The sequence below is a fragment of the Amblyraja radiata genome, chromosome 3, assembly GCF_010909765.2.
Source record: "Amblyraja radiata isolate CabotCenter1 chromosome 3, sAmbRad1.1.pri, whole genome shotgun sequence".
In the NCBI taxonomy this organism is placed as follows: domain Eukaryota; kingdom Metazoa; phylum Chordata; class Chondrichthyes; order Rajiformes; family Rajidae; genus Amblyraja; species Amblyraja radiata.
This window is the reverse complement of record NC_045958.1, coordinates 59,779,868-59,803,574: the sequence shown is the minus strand read 5'-3', so window position 1 is coordinate 59,803,574 and position 23,707 is coordinate 59,779,868. Positions and strand designations below refer to the sequence as shown.

Here is a 23,707-nt window from a genome sequence, read left to right as displayed (position 1 = left end):
TTTAAATCTCTCCCTGCACGGGAGACCCGACCTTTTCTTTGTCGGGTCTCCGTTGTCGTTGGGGCTGCAATGAGGAGCGGCCTCCAACATGAAGACCGGGGGCTCTGGTGCCGACTACTCACCTCACCGTCGCGGAGCTGGCCGAGTCCAGAGCGGGCGGAGCTGTGGTGGACGCTGCTGCGACCCGACCCCCGGAGATTCGGTGGCTGCAACTGCGGGTTTGGCGGACAGTGACACCGGGAGCCCGCGGGTCCCTGGAGGGAGACCGCTTTTCCGGGCTTCCGCAACGGCGACTTCTCCCGTCCGAGTTGCGGGGTTGAAGAGCTCCTGGAGCGGGGCCTTACAGCACCGCCCCGCGCGGCTTGGAATGGCCGCGGGTCTCTGCGAGCGCGCGCCGGGGGCTCTAACACCAAGACCCGGTGTGCGACCTTGCATCACCCGGCGTGGCTTAATGGCCACGGGACAATCGCCATCGCCCGCCGGGGGCTTTGACTTTGACTCTGACATCGGGGGGGGGGGGGGGGAGTGCAGTGGAGAGAAAAGTTTTTTGGCCTTCCATCACAGCAATGTGATGGATGTTTATGTAAATTATGTTGTGTCTTGGGTCTATTTGTTTGTAATGTATGGCTGCAGAAACGGCATTTCGTTTGGACCTCAAGGGGTCCAAATGACAATAAATTGAATTGAATTGAATTGAATTGAATTGAATTAAACATATGAAAGCCATTTTACAGCCAAATGCAGTATACCCAGCCCAATGTTACTTTTTGGTAAAAATATATGCAATTCTGTTTGGAAGCCATAGAGGATCATGAGTGGGGATCCTAACAATTTTTATTTAATATTCTCTCACTTGTAGGTTTGGGGCAAATTGTAGCATTCTACATGTCAGGGGATCTAACTCAACACAGTCTGATATCAGACTCTTGCATCTGTATTCCTTAATGTACTGTGCATGCAGCACATTAAGATAGAAGAGATTTATTTTGTCGATGAAGACTCTTGAACTTCTGCAGGTGTACGGTAGAAAGCATATTGACTAGTTGCATTATGCCCTGGTTCAGCAATTCAAATGCCCAGGAATGAAGGAGATTACAAAAGTGGTTGATCACGGTACTGACCTCCCCATCATCGACAGGATCTATAGGAAGTTCTATCTCAAAAAGGCAACCAACACCAAAGATGCACACTCTAGCTTACCAATGGGCAGGAAGTATAGAAGTCTGAAAACAATCACTACCATGTTCCAGAATAGCTTCTACCCAGCAACCATCTGGTTCTCAAACACTACACAACATTAAATACACTATGATTTATACACCATCGTTGGTTGCACTAAGATCTTTGGGCTCTTGTGCATGTATTGCGGTTATCAGTGTAATATTTTTGGTTTATTACCTTATATATGAGTATTGAGTTTATAAGCCTGTTATACTGCAGCAAGTAAGAATTTAATTATTCCGTTTTCTGTTGTATGACAGCTAAACACTCTTGACTCCTGATGCCTTCATCCTTTGCTCCAAAAGCATTTAACAAAGTGAGAGTTTATTTTTCAAACCTGTCATATCTAAATAATGCAGAGGATCAAGCTGAGCTCTACTGAATGGTACTGTAGAAAAGCATCTGAAATGCAGGTGGCACAATGTTTAAATACTAGTGTACCTTGGCAGCTGTGGATTTTAAATTTAATAATTAAAAAAATAAACTGTAGTGTTTAGAAATCCATCTGTCGAGTGGAAAACTACTATCCTTGCTATTCTATCCATTGTAACTCCAGATCAACAGCAATGTAGTTGACTCTGAAGTATAAAGTATCCTTTATTGTCATTCAAACTTTTAGTTTGAAGGAAATTACATACCTTGCAGTCATGACGGAATAAAATAACAGAACACACAATGAACACAGTTTAACATCCACCACAGTGAGTACCAGGCACCCCCTCACTGTGATGGAAGGCAAAAATCTTAAAGTCCTTGTCTCTTCCTTCCTTGTTCTCCCTCTGCGTTGAGGCGATCCAGGCTTTCGATGTTGGGCCCCCTGCCGGGTGATGGTAAGTCCCACGGCCGGATCTGAGCTCCGAGAACGGGCCGGTTAAAACTCCGCGCCCCGGGGCGGACGAAGCTGCCACCCTCAAGTCCAGCGGATGAAACTGTTGTTGCGGGAGCTCCGGAGAATCGGTCACCAACCTGCGAGCTCCCGATGTTGTCATCCACTGGGCCCGCGGCCGAAGCCTCCGAGGCTCCGAAGTTGAACCGCCGCCGCAGCGCCACCACAGCCCCGAAGTCGGCCAGCTTCGCAATGGTGAGTCCTGGCTCTGCCTCCGGAGCCTCGAGGTCGGCCCCAGTTGGAGGCCGCCAGCTCCGCGATTAGGCCTCAGCGCAGACGGAAACGGAGGCAAGATATGACAAAGAAAAGGTTGCATCCCCCCCGAAGAAAGAGACTAAAACAAGTTTCCCCCGCCCCCCACACATACACAACTAAAAATAAACTAAAACATACGTCCAACGAGACAAAAGAAAACAAAAAAAAAGAAAAAGACAGACGGACTGCAGGCGAGATGCAGCTGCTTGGGCAGCGCCGCCACTTCCGGAGATGGCCTAGCAAGCCACTCTTTAGAGGCAATAAGGGTTGGACAATAAATAATTTCAGAGATTTAAAAAGTACAGGAAAATCTAATACCAATGAAAAAAATCACAAGGAATCCATTCAACCCCCACTCACCCACCGTCAGTAGAATAACAATAATCCAGATGATCGTGTAGGAATAGTCACTTTCTTTTACAAATTGATCTCAATAGACAAAAGGTGCAGGAGTAGGCCATTCGGACCTTCAAGCCAGCAGGGCCGGCCTTAAGCTGATTGGACCGATTTCTCCCAATTGGGCCCCACGCCGAAGGGGGGCCCCGCTTTAATTTTCCGTATTTCGTACGGAAATACAAATTCGCTTTGTTAAATAAAGGTTTAAAAAAAACATTCGCCATACGGATTTATTTACAAAACGAACATGGATAACAACCGCTGCACGGCCATCAGACACAAACAATTTGTTAACTACTACTGTTAGCACTTGTTTACAGCCAGTAGTTAACTAGTTATACAATGTGTCATCAATGCATCGATCCACATTCCTCAGTAAATGTAATTGTGTTTTGAACAAGTATTAATGACGCTGCGTTCCTTTGAATACAATACACGCTTTGAGAGTGTCCTGGCCAGTGGTGGCTCCTGATAAGTGATATGTTCCCTCCGCGGGTGCAGGCTTTGCCCGCTGAGTTCCTCCAGCACTCTGTGTTTTTTGTTAGGCTCTGAAGTTGAAGGTGGACCCCCCTGTCTGTGGTAGCTCAGCGGGACGGGCAGGGGCTCTGGGGAGAGGGTTGCGTTTCTGGTCGAGACCCTTCTTCAGACAATCACAAGTACTCTCACTGATGAGAGTTCAGTTCAGTCTGAAGAAGGGTCTTTTCTCCAGAGTCGCAGTGCTGCCTGTCCTGCTGAGTTACTCCAGCTTTAGTCTATCCTCAATTTCAGAGTTAAATAAAATTTCTCATGGGGGGCTTATAGCGTCTACCCCTCCACTTCCTGCCCAACCTCAGCCTCACGGACCTTAGTGTATCCCTAGTTCCTAAAACCCATTTCCATCACTGATTGCAATATATATGTAACACCCCATTGCAGGTTCCATAGAGATTTTGATTATATTGAGTGGATGTTTCTAGATTAATTTATGGGAATGAAACATTAAATTCCTTCCATCTGGCATATAAATGCATGACAGTGAGATTTAAAAATCATGTTATATTGTGAATTCTTGTGTGAATGGGATTAGTTTGTTATTTGGATACTTAGGCTATTTTTAAAAATTATCCTTTTCTTAAGAAATGGAATCTACAGGACATTCTTAATGGGAAAGTAGTGGGCAGAAAGGCATGTCATGTGTGGTTTGAAGAGCCAAAACTTGTAGTTAACAATGCCAAGATTGAAAAGTTGATGAAAAACAAGGTGTACAGAGTTGTTTATTGTTACAATCTGAGGAGTATGATGATGAGATGAGAAGAACTTTTTTCACACAGAGAGTGGTGAATCTCTGGAACTCTCTGCCACAGAGGGTAGTCGAGGCCAGTTCATTGGCTATATTTAAGAGGGAGTTAGATGTGGCCCTTGTGGCTAAGGGGATCAGGGGGTATGGAGAGAAGGCAGGTACGGGATACTGAGTTGGATGATCAGCCATGATCATATTGAATGGCGGTGCAGGCTCGAAGGGCCGAATGGCCTACTCCTGCACCTAATTTCTATGTTTCTATGTTTCTATGATGCTACTGATTATGGTATGCCAATGTACCAGCTAGCAACTAATTTTCTCCATAAAGACCTGGTCTATTGCTAGAAATTGTAATTTATTTACGTATCTGTTACGGACTTACAGCATATAATACAATAATATTAAAGTTCTGATCTTGAGTGTCACATTTTTGAATTTTCAAGGCAGTCTGGGTGTTTATTACTATTTCCATCAATTTTGTAATTAGCTACAATTATGTAATTAACTAATTATATGCTTTAATTTCAGGTCATCCAAGTAAGATGTTTTATATTTGTTTCAGAATGCTTCAATCAATAATAACTGAAAATTTAATTCAGTTCATTTAATTTTTAAGAAAGTTATGGGCTTTTGACTGTCCTCGATCACAGCTTTTGTGTTAAGTCAATGGAAAAGCAATAGGGACCAAGATGCTAATTTCTGAGTATGAAAATGGCCATAGCTTTTTTAATACTGAAGATATGAAAGTGAATTAGGTGTGAAATTTAACTTCCTTTTATGCTTTATCTGATGGGATAAATTGCAGACTTGATTTTTAAAATCTCAAAATTTTGTAACATTGCTAGAAAATGTACCTGCATCTTGGAGGCCGAAGGTTAGGTTGTTAGCCAAGAAAGATAGACTTCGTTATCCCTCAGTGCAGCAACATCAAGAACGATGTTGCTGTACTGAGGGATAGCCAAGTCTATCCCTCAATGCTAGCAGCCGATGGGAAGCGGCTGTAAAAGGACAGCGCTGCTGGGTTGGTGGGGGGGGAGGGGGGGAGGAAGAGTTCCTTTCACAGCGTGTGGGTAGTCTGGCCAGGGGTAAAGTTGCGGGGAGGGCAGGAACGTTGAGAAGGAGGGGGTCGGGGATCATTCCAGCATCCAGCTCAAGAGCGGGTCAGCGGGCAAAGGATAACTGGACAGCCGGCGGTGGAGCTTACTCCTTATGTCAGTACGAGTAACCTCAATTGATCCCTTGTTCGCGCTGACACAGGAGTAAACTCCACTGCCCACTGTGATGTTATCCATCACCCGCTGACCCACTCCGCTCTATGATCTTTGCTCTTGAGCTGGTCCCTTCACTGTTCTGACGGAGAGCACTGCCAGAGGTGAGTGGGTCGGCAGAAGGCGCTGAGATGGCAGTCTGTTCCGCTGTCCGGTGATGGCGGCCGCTCATAGCCACGCGAGCTGCTTCCCTCCCCGGCCACAATGCGGTGGCTCCGCGCCCGGAGGGCCGCGGCAGCGGTGAGTGAGTGGGTTACTGGCATGAACCTCGACCCCCTCCTTCTCAACGCTCCTGCCCTCCCCGCAACTTTACCCCTGGCTAGACTCCCCACACGCTGTGAATGGAACTCACCCCCCAATTGGTCCCTTGAACTAGTATAGCCATTCAATAAGATGACAACTGATTCATGATGTCCCGGTGTGTTCCTGTTTTTCCCACCATCTTTCCACCTGCTGTCAATCTCCACCCCCCACCCATTCAGTAATTCAGAAAGAAGGAGATTTGGAAGCCTTGGGCAAATTGAATTGTTACTTTATTTTTATTTGTATTTTTACGGAGAGAACAATCTGCGCATGCGCGGTTTAAGATTTTTTTAAAGCCGACTCACTGTCATATTACTCACGACACATGCCTGAATATGACTCATTTATAATTATATATTTATATTTCTATGAAAATTGTTCGCAATTAGGCCCCGCACCTCCTAAGGCCGGCCCTGCGAGCCAGCACCACCATTTAATGTGATCATGGCTGATCATCCCCAATCAGTACCCCGTTCCTGCCTTCTCCCCATATCCCCTGACTGCTATTTTTAAGAGCCCTTTCTAGCTCTCTTTTGAAAGCATCCAGAGAACCTGCCTCCACCGCCCTCTGAGGCGGAGAATTCCACAGACTCACAACTCTCTGTGAGAAAAAGTGTTTCCTCGTCTCCGTTCTAAATGGCTTACTCCTTATTCTTAAACTGTGGCCCCTGGTTCTGGACTCCCCCAACATCAGGAACATGTTTCCTGCCTCTAGCGTGTCCAAACCCTTAACAATCTTATATGTTTCAATGTGATGCCCTCTCATCCTTCTAAACTCCAGAGTGTACTAACCTAGCCGCTCCATTCTCTCAGCATATGACAGTCCCGCCATCCCGGGAATCAACCTTGTAAACCTACGCTGCACTCCCTCAATAGCAAGAATGTCCTTCCTCAAATTAGGGGACCAAAACTGCAATACATTTCAATACATTTACCTGACCCACTTTGATTGCAGACATCTGCAAACACCCCATCAGCCAGCAATGCTTTCCCAAAGCTCACTGCTGTCCAAGAAACATAGAGCAGCCTGTCAGTTCCTGCTTTTAGTAGTTGAAATGCATCAGTTCAGTTTAGTTTATTGTCACGTGTACTGAGGTAAAGTCAAAAGCTTTTGTTGCATGCTAACCAGTCAGCAGAAAGACGATACATTATTACAATCGAGCCATTTACAGTGTATACTGTAGATACCTGATAAGGGAATAGCATTTAGTGCAAAGCAAAGCCAACAAAGTCCGATCAAGGATAGTCCTAGGGTCATCAAAGAGGTAGATAGTAGTTCAGCACTGCTCTCTGGTTGTGGGAGGATGATTCAGTTGCCTGATAACAGCTGGGAAGAAACTGTCCCTGAATCTGGTGGTGTGCATTTTCACACTTCTGTACCTTTTGCCAGATGGGAGAGGGAAGAAGAGGGAGTGACCAGGGTGCGACTCGTCCTTGATTATGCTGCTGGCCTTGCCAAGGCAGCATGAGGTATAAATTAAGTCAATAGAAGGGAGGTTGGTTTGTGTGATGCGTTCACAATTCACTGACATTCTTTGCAGTCTTGGATGGAGCTGTTCCGAACCCAAGCTGTGATGCATCCTGATAAAATGCTTTCTATTGTGCATCTGTAGATGTTGGTGAGAGTTGTAGGGGACATGCCAGCCTTCTGAGGAAATAGAGGCATTGGTGTGCTTTCTTGGTTGTTGCTTCAATATGGGTGGTCCAGGAGAAGTTGTTGAAATTGACTCCTAGGAATTTGAAGTCTTCAACCATCCCTACTTCAGCATCGTCAATGCTGATTGTGGTATGTGTACCGCTTTGTTTCCTGAAGTTGATTACTAACGAATTTGTCTTACTGACATTGAGAGAAAGGTTATTGACTCGACACCAGGACACGAGGTTCTCAATCTCCTTCCTGTACTCCAGGGGTCAGCAACCTTGTTCTGCATATGGGCCAGGACACATGTCTGTGAGCGGATGGCGGGCCACATCTATCACGTGTACATGGATCCCGCCCCGGATGGCAGCCATCGAATCACGTATTCACATAGATCCCGCCCCTTCGAGGACGCCACCCGGAGCACTGGCCCCTAGTTACGGCCGCTCATGAACATGGCGTACCTACGGACCATTGCCTTGGCTCTGTCCTGAAGGCAGTGGCTCAAATACTCACTCGTCCCCGGCCTATTGACATCACAGTGAAGCCCAGACACAGAAGGCGTGCGCCGTGTCGGCGGCCCTGTGCAGGCTGCGGTACAGCCAGAGGTTGGTGCCATTGCGGCCGCCAGCGCAGTTCTCCTTGCGTCACCGCGGCTTTGGGCCCGGGAGGTACCGGAGATGACAGAAGTCTGCGGGACGGATAAATGCGGGGAAAAAAAATACGCCTGCGGGCCGGATGATTTTGGGTTACAGGCCGCATTAGGCCCGGAGGCCATACGTTGCCAACCCCTGCTGTACTCCTTCTCATCATTATTTGATATCCGGCCCACAAATGGTTGTGTTATCTGCGAATTTGAAAATTGAATTAGATTTGTACATGGTTGCACAGTCGTGGGTGCACAAGGATTAAAGAGGAAGGCTAAGAACGCTTCCTGGTTGAGGATTATCGTGGAAGATGATTTGTCCCCTATCCTCACTGATTGGGATCTGTTGGTCAGGAAGTCGAGGATCCAGTTGCATGTTCCTCAGATCTCTCCATTTTATTAACTTGTAATAATCTAAAGATCTGAACTGTTCTGGATTTCTGGTTCATTAATCACAAATACCAGGTGACATTATGCTACTGATTTAAGGCTACTTTGAATCTAGATAAAGAGACTTGAAAATCCTCTGAGAGGGAGATATTTTTAATATAAATCAGGTATGTGAAGTGAAGATCTGTGTGCACGTTCACTGGACCACCATGTTCCTTTTGATGGAAAATGAGTATTTCAGTTGGCTATTCATATTTCCCAAAACTAATATAAAATATTATAGATGTAATAGAATGAAATCTACAATGTACATTTTATTTTTATAACCCTGTTACATATAGAAAGTGTTTTTTTGCTATTCAAACTAAAAACCTAATTGTTCATTGCAGATCAATGCTTCCAGTGCCACCTACGGTGGGACCAGCTTTTAGTTTGGAATTGGATGTGGAGGATGGCGAAGTGGAAAATTACGAGGTTAGTAATATGCATTTTGCTGAAACCATGGAAGTTATAGGAGAAATAATTTATGATGAAAGGATGCGGAGAAAAAAATAATCTTGCCTTCAAGATCAAAATGGGGAACAATAGCGAAGCAAACCATGGAACACGGGTCAAATGCATTTTTGCAGTAGGATAGTTAGAATATGGGGACATTCTTTTATTTTGTTAGGTGTACAGACAATTTAAAGATATCTTTAATCTTAAAAATCTTTAAAGAAACATTTAGACAGGCACATGGATAGGACAAGTTTAGAGGAATGTGGGCCAAACGCAGGTAGATAGGACTAGTGTAGATGGGACATGTTGGCCGGTGTGGGAAAGTAGGGCTGAAGGTCCTGTTTCCACGCTGTCAGACTCCATGAGTTTATGATATAATCTGTAAAAGCAACAGACTAGTAAAGTAGAATAATTTTAACTATTGTTATTTCTTGGGTAAAAACTTAATAATCTAATAAAAAGAAATGCCTTGTTAATTTTAATAACGAAAATTGAAATAGGAAAATGACATGTATGAGTAGAAAATTTGAGAAATGAGGATCTTAAATCATAGTTTGTGTTTTATTTTATGAACAAACAATAAAAGTTAACATGATGGATACTGGACTGAATAAAGGAAATCTACAAGATGCTAGTGTTTCAAATCAAATCAGGGCACCATAATGTTTGGGACACATGCTTCACGGGTGTCTCTAATTGCTCAGGTGTGTTTAATTGCCTCCTTAATGCAGGTATTTGGAGAGCTCTCAGCACCTAGTCTTTAATCCAGTCTTTCCATCACCTTTGGAAACTTTTATTGCTCTTTATCAACACGAGGACCAAAGTTGTGCCAAAGAAAGTCAAAGAAGCCATTATGAGACTGAGAAACAAGAATAAAACTGTTAGAGACATCAGCCAAACCTTAGGCTTACCAAAATCAACTGTTTGGAACATCATTAAGAAGAAAGAGAGCATTTATGAGCTTACTAATCACAAAGGGACTGGCAGGCCAAGGAAGACTTCCACAGCTGATGACAGAAGAATTCTCTCTATAATAAAGAAAAATCCCCAAACACGTGTTCGACAGATTAGAAACACTCTTCAGGCGTCATGTGTGGATTTGTCAATGACCACTGTCCACAGAAGACTTCATGAACAGAAATACAGAGGCTACACTGCAAGATACAAACCACTGGTTAGCCGCAAAAATAGGATGGCCAGGTTAAAGTTTGCCAAGAAGTACTTAAAAGAGCAACCATAGTTCTGGAAAAAGGTCTTGTGGACAGATGAGACGAAGATTAACTTATATCAGAGTGATGGCAAGAGCAAAGGAGGAACTGCCCAAGATCCAAAGTATACCACCTCATCTGTGAAACACAGTGGTGGAGATGTTATGGCCTGGGCACGTATGGCTGCTGAAGGTACTGGCTCACTTATCTTCATTGATCTTCTTCTTAAGGCAGCTGGCAAAGGTGAAGCCCATTCTTGAACGACAGCATTTTGAAACAGTAATCCATGCCTTCATCACGTCTCGGCTGGATTACTGTAACGCACTTTATTTTGGAGTTAGCCGATCTTCCCTTGCACGTCTCCAGTTGGTTCAGAATGCTGCTGCTCGCCTTTTAACTGGAACACGTAAGAGGGAGCACATAACGCCTATTCTGGCCTCCCTCCACTGGCTGCCTGTGTACTTTAGAGTTCATTTTAAGATTCTTTTATTTGTTTTTAAATCTTTAAATGGTCTCGCCCCGCCTTACCTCTCTGAGCTGCTTCATCCCTACGCTCCTGCTCGGTGCCTCAGGTCAGCTGATCAGCTGCTCCTGGAGGTACCGAGGTCTAAGCGGAAGCTCAGAGGGGATAGAGCCTTCTCTGTTGCTGCTCCGACATTATGGAACACTCTACCTTTGCACATTAGACAGGCCCCTTCACTGTCCATTTTCAAAACTAATCTTAAAACCCTTTTCTATTCCTTGGCTTTCGACCCTGCATGAGACTTTGCTCCTGTTTTAGTGTTTCTATTGTTTTTTATTGTTTTTACTGTCTTTTAATATTTTTATTGTTTTGTTTTATGTTTATGATTAGTCATGTACAGCCACTTTGTTGCAACAGTGGTTGTTTTTAAAGTGCTCTATAAATAAAGTTCAGTTCAGTTGCGTTTGGCTTGCACAGACTAAAGTTATAGGACAACTTGTTCTATTTGATCTTATTTGATTGTGCACGCCGGGTTGATTGCATTCGTCGAAACAGGGCGGACCACGTGAAGGTTGCAATCTTCCACCCCAACTTCATTGATGATACAACTGCTGATGGTAGTAGCATAATGAATTCTGAAGTGTATAGACACATCCTATCTGCTCAAGTTCAAACAAATGCCTCAAAATTCATTGGGAGGCGGCAGTTCATTCTACAGCAAGACAATGATTCCAAACGTACTGCTAAAGCAACAAAGGAGTTTTTCAAAGCTAAAACATGGTCAATCACCCGATCTGAACCCAATTGAGCATGCCTTTTATATGCTGAAGAAAAAACTGAAGGGGACTAGCCCCCAAAACAATCAAAAGCTAAAGATGGCTGCAATACTGGCCTGGCAGAGCATCACCAGAGAAGACACCAAGCAACTGGTGATGTCCATGAATCGCGGACTTCAAGCAGTCATTACATGCAAAGGATATGCAACAAAATACTAAACATGACTAATTTCATTTACATGACATTGCTGTGTCCCAAACATTATGGTGCTCCGAACTGGGGCGACCATGTATAAACACTGTTGTAATAGCTACATGGTGAAGCCAAAATGTATAAAAATGGCCTTTATTAAAATCTGACAGTGTGCACTTTAACCACATGTGATTTATTCTATTATAAATCTCAAATTGTGGAGTACTGAGGCAAATAAATAAATGATAGGTCTTTGTCCCAAACATTATGGAGGGCACTGTAGGTATGGAAGCAAGAACAGACTACAGAGAATGATGATGGTAAGATACCACTGAAAGAGTTTTATGGAATAAAAAAAAATTGAGGAAAGAGTAGCTATAAAGGTCTTTCTGGCCTTTATAAATGTGCCATTTTTAAAAGCAAACCATCTCAAAACCTGTTTCCAACAGAGCGTTTGCATTTACTGCTATATTTTTGAGGATCCATCAATACAAATGGGTGGTAAAATTATATTGACATATATGTAGAATATAGACACAAAATGCTGGAGTAACTCAGCGGGTCAACATAGAAACATAGAAACATAGAAATTAGGAGCAGGAGTAGGCCATTCGGCCCTTCGAGCCTGCACCGCCATTCAATATGATCATGGCTGATCATCCAACTCAGTATCCCGTACCTGCCTTCTCTCCATACCCTCTGATCCCCTTAGCCACAAGGGCCACATCTAACTCCCTCTTAAATATAGCCAATGAACTGGCCTCGACTACCCTCTGTGGCAGGGAGTTCCAGAGATTCACCACTCTCTGTGTGAAAAAAGTTCTTCTCATCTCGGTTTTAAAGGATTTCCCCCTTATCCTTCAGCTGTGACCCCTTGTCCTGGACTTCCCCAACATCGGGAGCAATCTTCCTGCATCTAGCCTGTCCAACCCCTTAAGAATTTTGTAAGTTTCTATAAGATCCCCTCTCAATCTCCTAAATTCTAGAGAGTATAAACCAAGTCTATCCAGTCTTTCTTCATAAGACAGTCCTGACATCCCAGGAATCAGTCTGGTGAACCTTCTCTGCACTCCCTCTATGGCAATAATGTCCTTCCTCAGATTTGGAGACCAAAACTGTACGCAATACTCCAGGTGTGGTCTCACCAAGACCCTGTACAACTGCAGTAGAACCTCCCTGCTCCTATACTCAAATCCTTTTGCTATGAAAGCTAACATACCATTCGCTTTCTTCACTGCCTGCTGCACCTGCATGCCCACTTTCAATGACTGGTGTACCATGACACACAGGTCTCGCTGCATCTCCCCTTTTCCTAGTCGGCCACCATTTAGATAATAGTCTGCTTTCCTGTTTTTGCCACCAAAATGGAGAACCTCACATTTATCCACATTATACTGCATCTGCGTCAAGCAGCATCTATGGAGAAAACGAATAGGTGGCGTTTTGCGCTTGACCTTTCTTCAGACCGAGAGTCAGGAAATAGGAAAATAGAGGTATGAAAATGTACAAAACAAATCAGAACAGGCACCGATGACCAAGGAAAGGTGGAGCCCACAATGGTACATTGTTGGCTGTGGAACAGGTGATAATAAAGGGATATGAACAGTGGAAAATGTGGGAAGAAATTGCTGGCATTTTTGGCCTCGGATTGCAGGATAATACCGCATTTTAGAAACATTTTTTCTGATTTTGAGATTTTCTTTGTGCTTGTATAATGTCTAAGCAAACATTAGTCTAAAATAAATATTTGGCAAGCTATAAAACAGAAAATAAACATGTTTAATAGTAGTTTGATAATATACTTTAAACACAGTGAAATATCTTATGTGCTTTATAGATACAACTGTTTCCATACTTACACAAAAACATATATTCCTAACAATTAGGCATCCTTACATAATATTGCTCAAGAGCTAAGAGTTCACATTTAATTTCAAGCATTCATTACTAATATGTTTACTTTGAATAAAGGCACTTCTTAACCTGGCAGAAAGACTGGGAGAAGCCAAACCGCGGGGACTTACTAAAGCAGACATTGAACAACTTCCATCATATAGATTTAACCTTAACAACCACCAGTCGGAGCAAACATTGTAAGTATTTCTGATATAATTCATAGTGAGACTATTTAACCCTTCAACTGATACCAAGAATTCTTCCACTTGGAGAGCCCTGAAGCAATTAGTTTTATTTGTCATCTCAATGTTATCATTAATGCAAAAGATCAATAAAGAAGAGTGTAGGAAGGAACTGCAGATGCTGGTTTACACTGAATATAGATACAAAATGCTGGAGTAGCTCACGTCACCTATTCTTTTCTCCAGGGATGCTGCCTGTCCCGCTGAGTTACTCCAGCATTTTGTACCTATCTTCAATATAGAAGACATCTATTTGAATAAATATATGAATCTTGGTACCCCTGATACTAATTTGTATTCTTGAGATGTGGTTGAGATTTGGCACTGCTGTTTGTGGAGATGACGGAAAGGCATTATTAAGAGCCAAAGATGACATCAAAACTGGGGATCAGACTGACGTTACTGCTTCCTTCTCTTTTTCACTAATACACCGTACAAGCGTATAATTGGCCAAGTAAGGGAAGTAATAGCTGGAAGCTGCAGCAATCAACTGGGGTGTGTGGGGTTGTTAGCAACCCTAATTTGATTTAGGATTATGTCAAAGATTTAGGGATAAGAGAAGGGGAAAGAGAAGATAGCAGTTGGGGAAGGAATGTATGCAATTTTTATTGAAGGCGAGGGCATTGTCGTATGATGTATTAAAACCAACAATTGAGAGGGTTATGTCAGAGATTGGAAGGTAGACCCTGCCTCCTTTTTGCACAATGTCAATCCAGTCCCCATAGTTGAAAGTTCTGACACAATCTGCTGGTGCAATCTGCAATAATTTTGTCTTCCATTGTTCATACAGATGCGTTGTGTGCATGTGTGATTTTGAGTCAAGACAACTACTTAGAGTCTTACCCTGCAACCATGAGTTTCATGCCAAGTGTGTCGACAAATGGTTGAAGGTAAAATGACTTTGTAACCATGTGCTTGGACCTGATGTCTTATTCTCTAAAATATTATCATAATTTGTTTTTAGCATTTTATAATGCAAGATGTTGAAATAATATTGCAATAATATCTACATAGTATTAATTATTTAGTGTAATTTGTAGTAACAAAAGTCTAAATTCATTTAATATTTTAAGTGCGACTGAGTTTGGCAAATCTGTAATATTTGTACATTTATTTCAAGAAATACATTTATATTCTTTGTTGCCATAACAAGAAAAAGAATATCATATGAACGAGTTTATTAAATTAACTGAAGTAATTTTGACCGCTCCATTTATCTCTATTATTTAAAATAATAATCGGATAATTCCACTATCATAGTGAAGTATAAATCGTTGATACAACTGTCACAAAATTGAATTCCTGATTTGTTTATGAAGGAAAAATCCAAATATAGTTCGTGTTCATAATGTGTTATGCTGCAGACTTACATTAAGTCATGTTGCAATCTGCTCAAGATCTACCTATGCAAGACTTGGGTGTTTGGGACCAGCGTTCATATAATAATAATAATAACTTTATTTATAAAGCACTTTAAACAACTACAGTTGCCACAAAGTGCTGTACATGAGAAATCATGAACAAAAAGCTATTACAAACAATTAAAAACCATTAAAAACCGTAAAACGAAGGACTATAAAAAACACACTAAAAATTAAAAGACATTAAAAGCACTAAAAACAGGAGCAATGCCTCAGCCAGTGTCGAAAGCCAAAGAATAAAAATATGTTTTTAGGGAGGATTTGAAGATGGACAGTGAGGGGGCCTGTCTGATGTGCAACGGCAAGGTGTTCCAGAGTGCCGGAGCAGCAACAGAAAAGGCTCTATCCCCTCTGAGCTTCCGCTTAGACCTTGGTACCTCAAGGAGCAGCTGATCAGCTGACCTGAGGCACCGGGCAGGAGCATATAGGTGGAGCAGCTCAGAGAGGTAAGGCGGGGCGAGCCCATTCAACGATTTAAAAACAAATAAAATAATTTTGAAATGAACTCGAAAGTGCACTGGGAGCCAGTGTAGGGAGGCCAAAATTGGCGTAATGTGCTCCCTCTTTCGAGTTCCAGTCAAAAGGCGAGCGGCAGCATTTTGAACAAGCTGGAGACGAGCCAATGAAGCTCGTGCGACTCCAGAGTAGAGTGCGTTACAGTAATCCAGCCTAGATGTAATAAAGGCATGGATTACTGTTTCAAAATGCTCCCGCTCGAGAATGGGCTTCACCTTTGCCAGCTTCCTTAGGTGAAAGAAGCTGGACTTAACCACCGCGCCTATTTGTTTGTCTAGTTTAAAATCACCGTCCATCCTAAAACCCAGGTTCAAGACGGTTGGCTTTACAGACAATGCCAGTGGACCCAAGTCAACAAAGGGAGGTTCACGGCAGCCATTGGGGCCAAACAAAATCACCTCTGTCTTCTCTTCATTAAGTCCCAGAAAGTTTAAGGCCATCCAGGACTTAATGTCCTCAAGACAAGACAGAAGTGATTTTAAAGAATAGTCTTCCTCTTTCCTGAGTGGCATATATAACTGGCTATCATCCGCATAAAAGTGAAAGGAGATGCCATGCCTTCTTAAAATTGAGCCCAGAGGAAGTAGGTATAAGGAGAAGAGCAGGGGCCCTAAAATTGAGCCCTGTGGAACCCCATATACCAAGGGAGTGGAGGAGGATTCAAAGCCAGCAAGGCTTACCCGCATGGTTCTGTCTGCCAGATAGGACCTGAACCATCCCAGGGCACTGCCACAAATGCCCACTTGGTGCTGTAGTCTGGAAATTAAAATTCCATGGTCCACTGTATCGAAGGCGGCAGATAGGTCCAGCAAGACAAGATTAGTGTCAATCTTTATATATACTTTAATTTCTTCAAAATCTAATGCCAATATATAAATCATGATGTTTCTTTTTACTTCCGCAGGCCAATCGTACGTGTCCAATTTGTCGAGCAGATGCTTCAGAAGTTCACCGTGATTCAGAATGAGACCAGTTTAATAGCACAAATTTGGTTGTTCCTTGTTGCATATGAATGAACTATCCATTGAACATGCCTATTGTGGCTTCCAGCCTTCCCTTTACATTAAGGGTCATGATGTGATGCAGTTATTTGACCTCCCTTTGCACTGTGTGATTTAATGATTTATAAAGCTTATATAGTCTTCACATTGAACAATTATGGGATTGTTATACTAACAGTGTGATTGGAACTCCAAAGAATTTTTTTCAGCTTAATTTGTGTGTGCACTAACATTCCCTTTTTTGTGTGATCATTCCGGGTATTGCTGCAGGATTACAGTGGATGTGATCTTTTAGCATGTGTGCTTTTATATATTTAACACACACATGTATATGTGTGTGTGTGTTATATATTATATATATATATATATATATATATATATATATTATTTTATATTATATATATATATATATTAGTTCAACAATTTTAGCAGTCTACCTTAGAGCCTTCAGGTACTGTGAGTGAGAGTGATTGTAGGTGTGCAAGTATTCTAGCCACATGTACTTTGTCAGATAAACTTAAGTACTGGCATGATGTGAGTTGTATGTGTGTAGTCTTAATTATGCTGAAATGTATAGTTATTTATACAGTACTAGTACTGTACACTGGTTTGTATCTTTCTGTTTGCAGTTGCACACTGTAAGTTAAGGGTGCAGCAATTATGTAAATTTTATCAGCCAGTTACCCCTCAGTATTGTATAATGGCAAATTGGAAAACCATATGATAAAAAATTAGTCAATGAATTAGATAAATGAATAGTCAAGAAATATGTTGATCTGTAAAATGGTATATTGTAACCCAAAGTACAAAACAAGTATCTGCTTGTTAATACTAAGTATCTACTTAGTGAAATACTTTGCTGTCCAGTGACGTATAATGAATGTAAATTCTGTAAGCAGAATGACAAAGGGGTTTGAAAGCTGGGTGTTGTATAATAATATTATATGTGACTGAAATTACTGGCCAATCTGATAACATAGGCCACCCATTGTGCAAAATATTCCGATAAGCACCTTAAGACCTAACCTGATTTGTTCAGTTATTTTGCTACTTAAAAAGAGACATTTCTCCATTTTATCTTCTGATCTTAATGAATGCTTCCATGTTGCATCCGTCCTAGCACAATATTAATTATTGTTTCTTTCAAACTTTCTGATTGACCACAGCACAGCACTATTAGGCATTCTACTGCCTTCAGCTCCACCTTTGTGATCAAATAAAATGTTCTCCATCTTAAGTATTTTAGTTCTTTCTCTTGACAACGCTCTATAATTTTTACTATTAGCCTGAGTAGTAATTTCCCCATATCTGCAAATAAACCCCAATAAAGTTATTTGCATATATAAGTGCCCAAGTCACAATGCTTGGGATTTTCATTTAAAATTTGTAGGAAAGAACCGAGCAGTTATTAGGTCTATTAAGTGGTAACCAAATTATAATCAACAGTTTGTGGTATTTGATTCAATTTTTAACAAATTTTGTAAAAGAAAAATTGCGAAATTACTATTTTTATAGTACGAAATAGGGGCCAACCGCTGAATAAAAACATTTGGAGAAGATCTAAAGCAGATTTGGATTGAAGAAATTTCATGCCTCCTTTTCTTTGATCCTTCAAGATTGTAATCGACTCAGTAGTCATTTACAGTAAATCAATATTGATTATTCTTGTAGATTTTTAATATTTTGCTAATAAAAATTCACTAACATTTGGTTGAAGCAAAGATTGCAATCAATTGGTTTATAAATTCTCACTTTAGGATGCAACTTGTAATTTACTGTAATTATTTAATAATCTAACATACACCAGACAGTTTATGTTTTTGATTTAGATTGTTGGGATGAATTGAGAGCCTGGTGTTGCAACAGACCAGACCTGGCTTATAACTGCTTGTTACTTAAACTGGATACAGAATGGAAACAAATTTAATTTCCATATGTGGTTATTATTTCATTTAATAACAATGGTCTAAAAATTGAAACCTTAATTGACTTCTCGCCTTCGACCTCAGTTGTAGTTGTGACTTAATAATGATTTGTGGTGGAGTATTGACATCAATAACATATCAGTATTGAAACATTCTATGAAATTGGAGTCATTAGAACTTGGAGATATCAACAATATACAAGCAAAAAGCTAGCAAATTATATCTGCACACCAAATATTAGCAACTGGTATTACTTTTTATAGTTTTGTTAATGTTCTAGATTTGAAGACTGTTTCTCTTAAAGTGTATCCAATACTTTGAAAGGCCAATACTTTGAAGCTTGAGACGGTCGAAAATGCAGAAAAAGATGATATCATTATCATCATTATCACTATTCAGTTACATGTGTACAATAAATATTTTTCATCATGACTTCCTCATCAGGCCAAATGCAATGTGTAATTCTTGAGTAGAAGCAAGATATGTAAAAGCACAGCCAAAGATTGTAAATATTGCAGGAAGAATTTATAAATTAGAACCAGGGTGAGCTAAATTTAAAAATTCTTGATGTGTTCTCGATACATTTTCCTTCTTTAAATTATTTATAGAATCATGGAAGAAAATTTGTAAATACGGGCCTCTTAGGCACACTGGATTATTATAATTCAGTATACAAGGTATTAGTGTAGTGATAATGGACGTGCAAAATTTTAAAGATATAAGATATGTACAACTGATAGTATGAATAGTGTTATCTTTTATTCTTTTAATACATAATTTCCTTTCTGATTTGAAGATCTTGAATGTACCTTTAATTATAGTTGAGCTTTTGGTTATTCGTTCGTTTTGTGCATTCCTTGTAGTAGTCTTAAATATCCCAAGGCACTACACTATCAGACATTTGTAGTGCCATGCTCCAGAATGTACAGAAGCACTGTGTGACACTTTTTTTCCTGCATGATTACTAATTCCTGATATTATTTGAACCAGTGTTAAATCCGTTTTTGTGCTTATAATTCACCGCTACTATAATGCTGAGACATACTGATGCTGAACATAGCATCATCTGAATGATGATATTTAGGTTAAGTGGCGCTGCCAATAGTTATTTTTAAAGATTCATTATTGTTGTGTCATCATAATTAATTGTAACACTCATGGCAGAATTAATGAGATCAGATTGGAATTATTTTATTTGGAGAGAATAGCTTTCATTTAATCTTCATATGGAAATTGGAGTCAGAGAGGAAGCAAAGTAACAATTTAGGTCTGGTTATTGGCAAAGTTAATTGTTGCACTCTTAATGCTTAACCACTTTTAAAATGTTTCTTATTTTTGCATGGAGACTGTAGGACAGATGTGTGCAGACTTTGCTTTCTGTGGTCAGTGTGTTTTAAGTACATGTGCATGTGATTCAAGCAAACTCATACTGGCCGTGGCTGCATCTGCCCAGCTGGGGTTGGTTTGGGTGGGAATGGGGATTCATGCTGAGCTATTACTGCCATGAACTGTAATGCGCATTTTGTATTTAATCCCACAGTCTGTATGATGTAAGGGAAGCAACAACTTGCAGTAGGATCTGTTGTGTTGGTTGACCCCACAAATATTGGGTTTATCAATGTGTCCGGCTCACCATTTTTTAAAATGTTTTGCATGCCGTTTTAGGTAACATTTTGAAATTTCTGTTAATTGTAAACAAATATCACAAAGACCTAGTGATACCCCAGGTTTTGGTCATTATTTCAAGAAACCAAGAGTTTAAAGCTAGACTGTTAACCTTCAAAAGGATTTCCATACTGATCCTTTTTTTTTTAAAGAAGTTTGTTCTAAATGCAGCAACATTTGGGGTAACGTCTTAAAAGTGTGATATTGAAGATGGGGTTTCAACGGCAGCCTAAATTTCTAGGGGAAGTAAAACCTGAAGCACATACAATCTGGGTCATCTTTAGGTCTTAATGAACATTTTTTTAGCGGGATTTTTATTTGGTACATATACTGTTACCTCATTTGCCACTATATGTTTAAAAATTGCTGATGAATCAGTAAAAAAGCAAGTTACATTTTTTGGAGGCTTTTGAGCATTTAATTAAATCATTCATATATTCTATCATTTAACATGACAAGTAGTTTTCAGTGTTGTATTATAAATCTATCTGTAACCAAATCATTTGAAAGCTTGATAAATTTTTAACAAAATTTGTACATTTTTTATGGAAGTTACTAGTAATGCTTTACTAAGTAGTGCAATGATTTTTTATTTTTAATCCCTGTGCCCAATTTTGAAGTTGAGAGGGTTGTTCATTTAATAAATGTATGATGTATACTTTGGTAGTCTTAATTTTATTCAAAGTGTTAAATTAATCTTTCAACCTAAATGTTCTATTATTATTTCTTGCCATACGTCTAAAATTTTAGTTGTATGATTTTCCATTTGGAGATTAAATAGAAACCTTGAAAACTGGTGAGGTCCAAAAGGGAACTTTAGAAGCAGTAAAATTGTTTAAGCGCATGTCATTCCACAAAGACAAAACTAGTTACAGTACAAGGAGTGTAGGAAAGAACTGCAGATGCTGGTTTACACCAAAGATAGACAAAATGCTGGAGTAACTCAGCGGGTCAGGCAGCATCTCTGGATAAAAGGAAAAAGTGAAGTTTCGGGTCGAAACGTCTGAAGAAGGATATGCTGGGAGTATTGCTGTCTCCCTCTGGCCCTTTAATAATTGCGGACAAGCTGAGAACAATCATATCTCTACACAGCAGAAGAAAGATGCATAACAGTGACTATCTGAGAGACACCTGCGCACACATGGCCTCGCATTTGGGATGCTGTTCCACATGGTAACTCCCACAAAGTATCGGGTCTACTGACATTAATTAATTGGAGCATTGCTCCAATAGGCACCCATTCTTATGACTCCTTATTTTCATATATTACATTGCATTTGCCATAATACTGCCCACTCATTTAACCCAATAATGTTTCTTTATAAATCTTAGCACGAGTACCCTACAACAACATAATATGCCCAGGCATAGAGGACCGCACACTTTACCCTCTATTGCAATGAAATGCATATACCTTGGGGTACATGATAACCCCGATTATGTCTGAAATATATAAAGGTGCAGTGTATAGTGGTTGGACTGTATATAATAGAAACAAAAATGCAAATGCATGAAATAGAAACTGCTTGAGAAACGATTTTCAGGGATTTACAGATATATTTATACTATGATTTGACTCCAGGATATACAGTGCATTCAGAAAGTATTCAGATCCCTTCAGTTTAGAAACATAGAAAATAGGTGCAGGAGTAGGCCATTCGGCCCTTCGAGCCTGCACCGCCATTCAATATGATCATGGCTGATCATCCAACTCAGTATCCTGTACCTGCCTTCTCTCCATACCCCCTGATCCCTTTAACCACAAGGGCCACATCTAACTCCCTCTTAAATATAGCCAATGAACTGGCCTCAACTATCTTCTGTGGCAGAGAGTTCCAGAAATTCACCACTCTCTGTGTGAAAAATGTTTTTCTCATCTCGGTCCTAAAGGATTTCCCCTCTATCCTTAAGCTGTGACTCCTTGTCCTGGACTTCCCCAACATCGGGAACAATCTTCCTGCATCTAGCCTGTCCAACTCCTTAAGAAGTTTGTAAGTTTCTATAAGATCCCCCCTCAAATGTTTTTCCACATTTTCTTACGTTACAGCCTTATTCTAAATAGGATTAAATTCTATTTTTTATCATCAATCTACACACTATACCCCATAATAAAAGCAAAAACAGGTGTTTAGAAATATTTGCAAAGCAATTAAAAAGAAATAATGGAAATATCTCATTTACATAAGTATTCAGACCCTTTACTCAGTACTTTGTTGAGGCACCTTTGGCAGTGATTGCAGCCTCAAGTCTTCATGGGTATGACGCTACAAGCTTGGCACACCTGTATTTGGATAATTTCTCCCATCCTTCTCTGCAGTTCTTCGCAAGCTCGGTCAGGTTGGATGGGGAGCGTCGATGCACAGCTATTTTCAGGTTCCTACACTGATGTTCGATCGGGTTCAAGTCCGGGCTCTGGCTGGGCCACTCGAGGACATTCACAGACTTATCACGAAGCCACTCCTGCGTTGTCTTGGCTGTGTGCTTAGGGTAGTTGTCCTGTTGGAAGGTGAACCTCCGCCCCAGTCTGAGGCCCTGAACGCTCTGGAGCAGGTTTTCAAGGATCTCTGTAATTTGCTCCGTCATTTTCCCCTCGATCCTGACTAGTCTCCCAGTTCCTGCCACTGAAAAACATTCCCACAGCATGATGCTGCCACCACCATGCATCCCTGTGGGTATGGTATTGGCCAGGTGATAAGCGGTGTTTCATCCAGACGTGACGCTTGACATTCAGGCCAAAGAGTTCAATCTTGCTTTCATCAGACCAGAGAGTCCTTTAGGTGCCTTTTGGCAAACTCCAAGCAGGCAGTCATGTTCCTTTTACAGAGGAGTGGGTTCCGTCTGGCCACTCTACCATAAAGGCCTGATTGGTGGAGTGCTTCTGGAAGGCTCTCCCATCTCTACAAAGGAACTCTGGAGCTCTGTCAGAGTGATCGTCAGGTTCTTGGTCACCTCCCTGACCAATGCCCTTCTCCCCCGATTGCTCAGTTTGGCCGGGCGGACAGCTCTATGAAAAGCCTTGCTGGTTCCGAAGTTCAACTATTTAAGAATGACGGAGGCCATTGCTCTTCGGGACTTGCAATGCTGCAGAAATTGTTTTATACCCTTCCCCAGATCTGTGTCTCGACACAATCCTGTCTCGGAGGTCTATGGACAATTCCTTCATGGCTTGGTGTTTACTCAGACATGCACTGTCAACTGTGGGACCTTATATAGACAGATGTGTGCCTTTCCAAATCACGTACAATCAATTTAATTTACCACTGGTGGACTCCAATCAAGTTGTAGAAACATCTCAAGGATAATCAATGGAAACAGGATGCACCTAGGCTCAATTTTGAGTGTCTGATTACTTATGTAAATGTGATATTTCAGTTATTTCTTTTTAATTACATTGCAAAAATTCTAAACACCTGTTTATGCTCCTTCATTCCGGGGTATTGTGTGTAGATTGATGATAAAGAAAATGAATTTAATCCATTTTAAAATAAGGCTGTACACTAACAAAATATGGAAAAAGTGAAGGGATCTGAATGCACTGTTATACTGTGCAAATGTGTTGAATCAGTTGATTTACCCGTGCCGTACTCTTAACGGGTTAACTTACGATGTGTTCATGTAAT

The 23,707-nt window shown here is 41.0% G+C and overlaps 1 protein-coding gene across 4 annotated transcripts in view; it reads left to right on the top strand.

Moving 5' to 3' along the window:
• rnf38 (ring finger protein 38) overlaps positions 1-20,745 on the top strand; it is a 158,443-nt gene extending 137,698 nt beyond the window's left edge. For all 4 annotated transcript variants that reach the window (XM_033017866.1, XM_033017868.1, XM_033017867.1 and 1 more), the window contains 4 exons: positions 8,673-8,757; positions 13,393-13,514; positions 14,350-14,449; positions 16,401-20,745. In XM_033017866.1, coding sequence (XP_032873757.1) covers positions 8,673-8,757; positions 13,393-13,514; positions 14,350-14,449; positions 16,401-16,463 — 370 coding nt within the window. In that variant the 3' untranslated portion in view covers positions 16,464-20,745. The remainder of the gene's footprint in view (positions 1-8,672; positions 8,758-13,392; positions 13,515-14,349; positions 14,450-16,400) is intronic.
• The last annotated feature ends 2,962 nt before the right edge of the window (positions 20,746-23,707 follow it).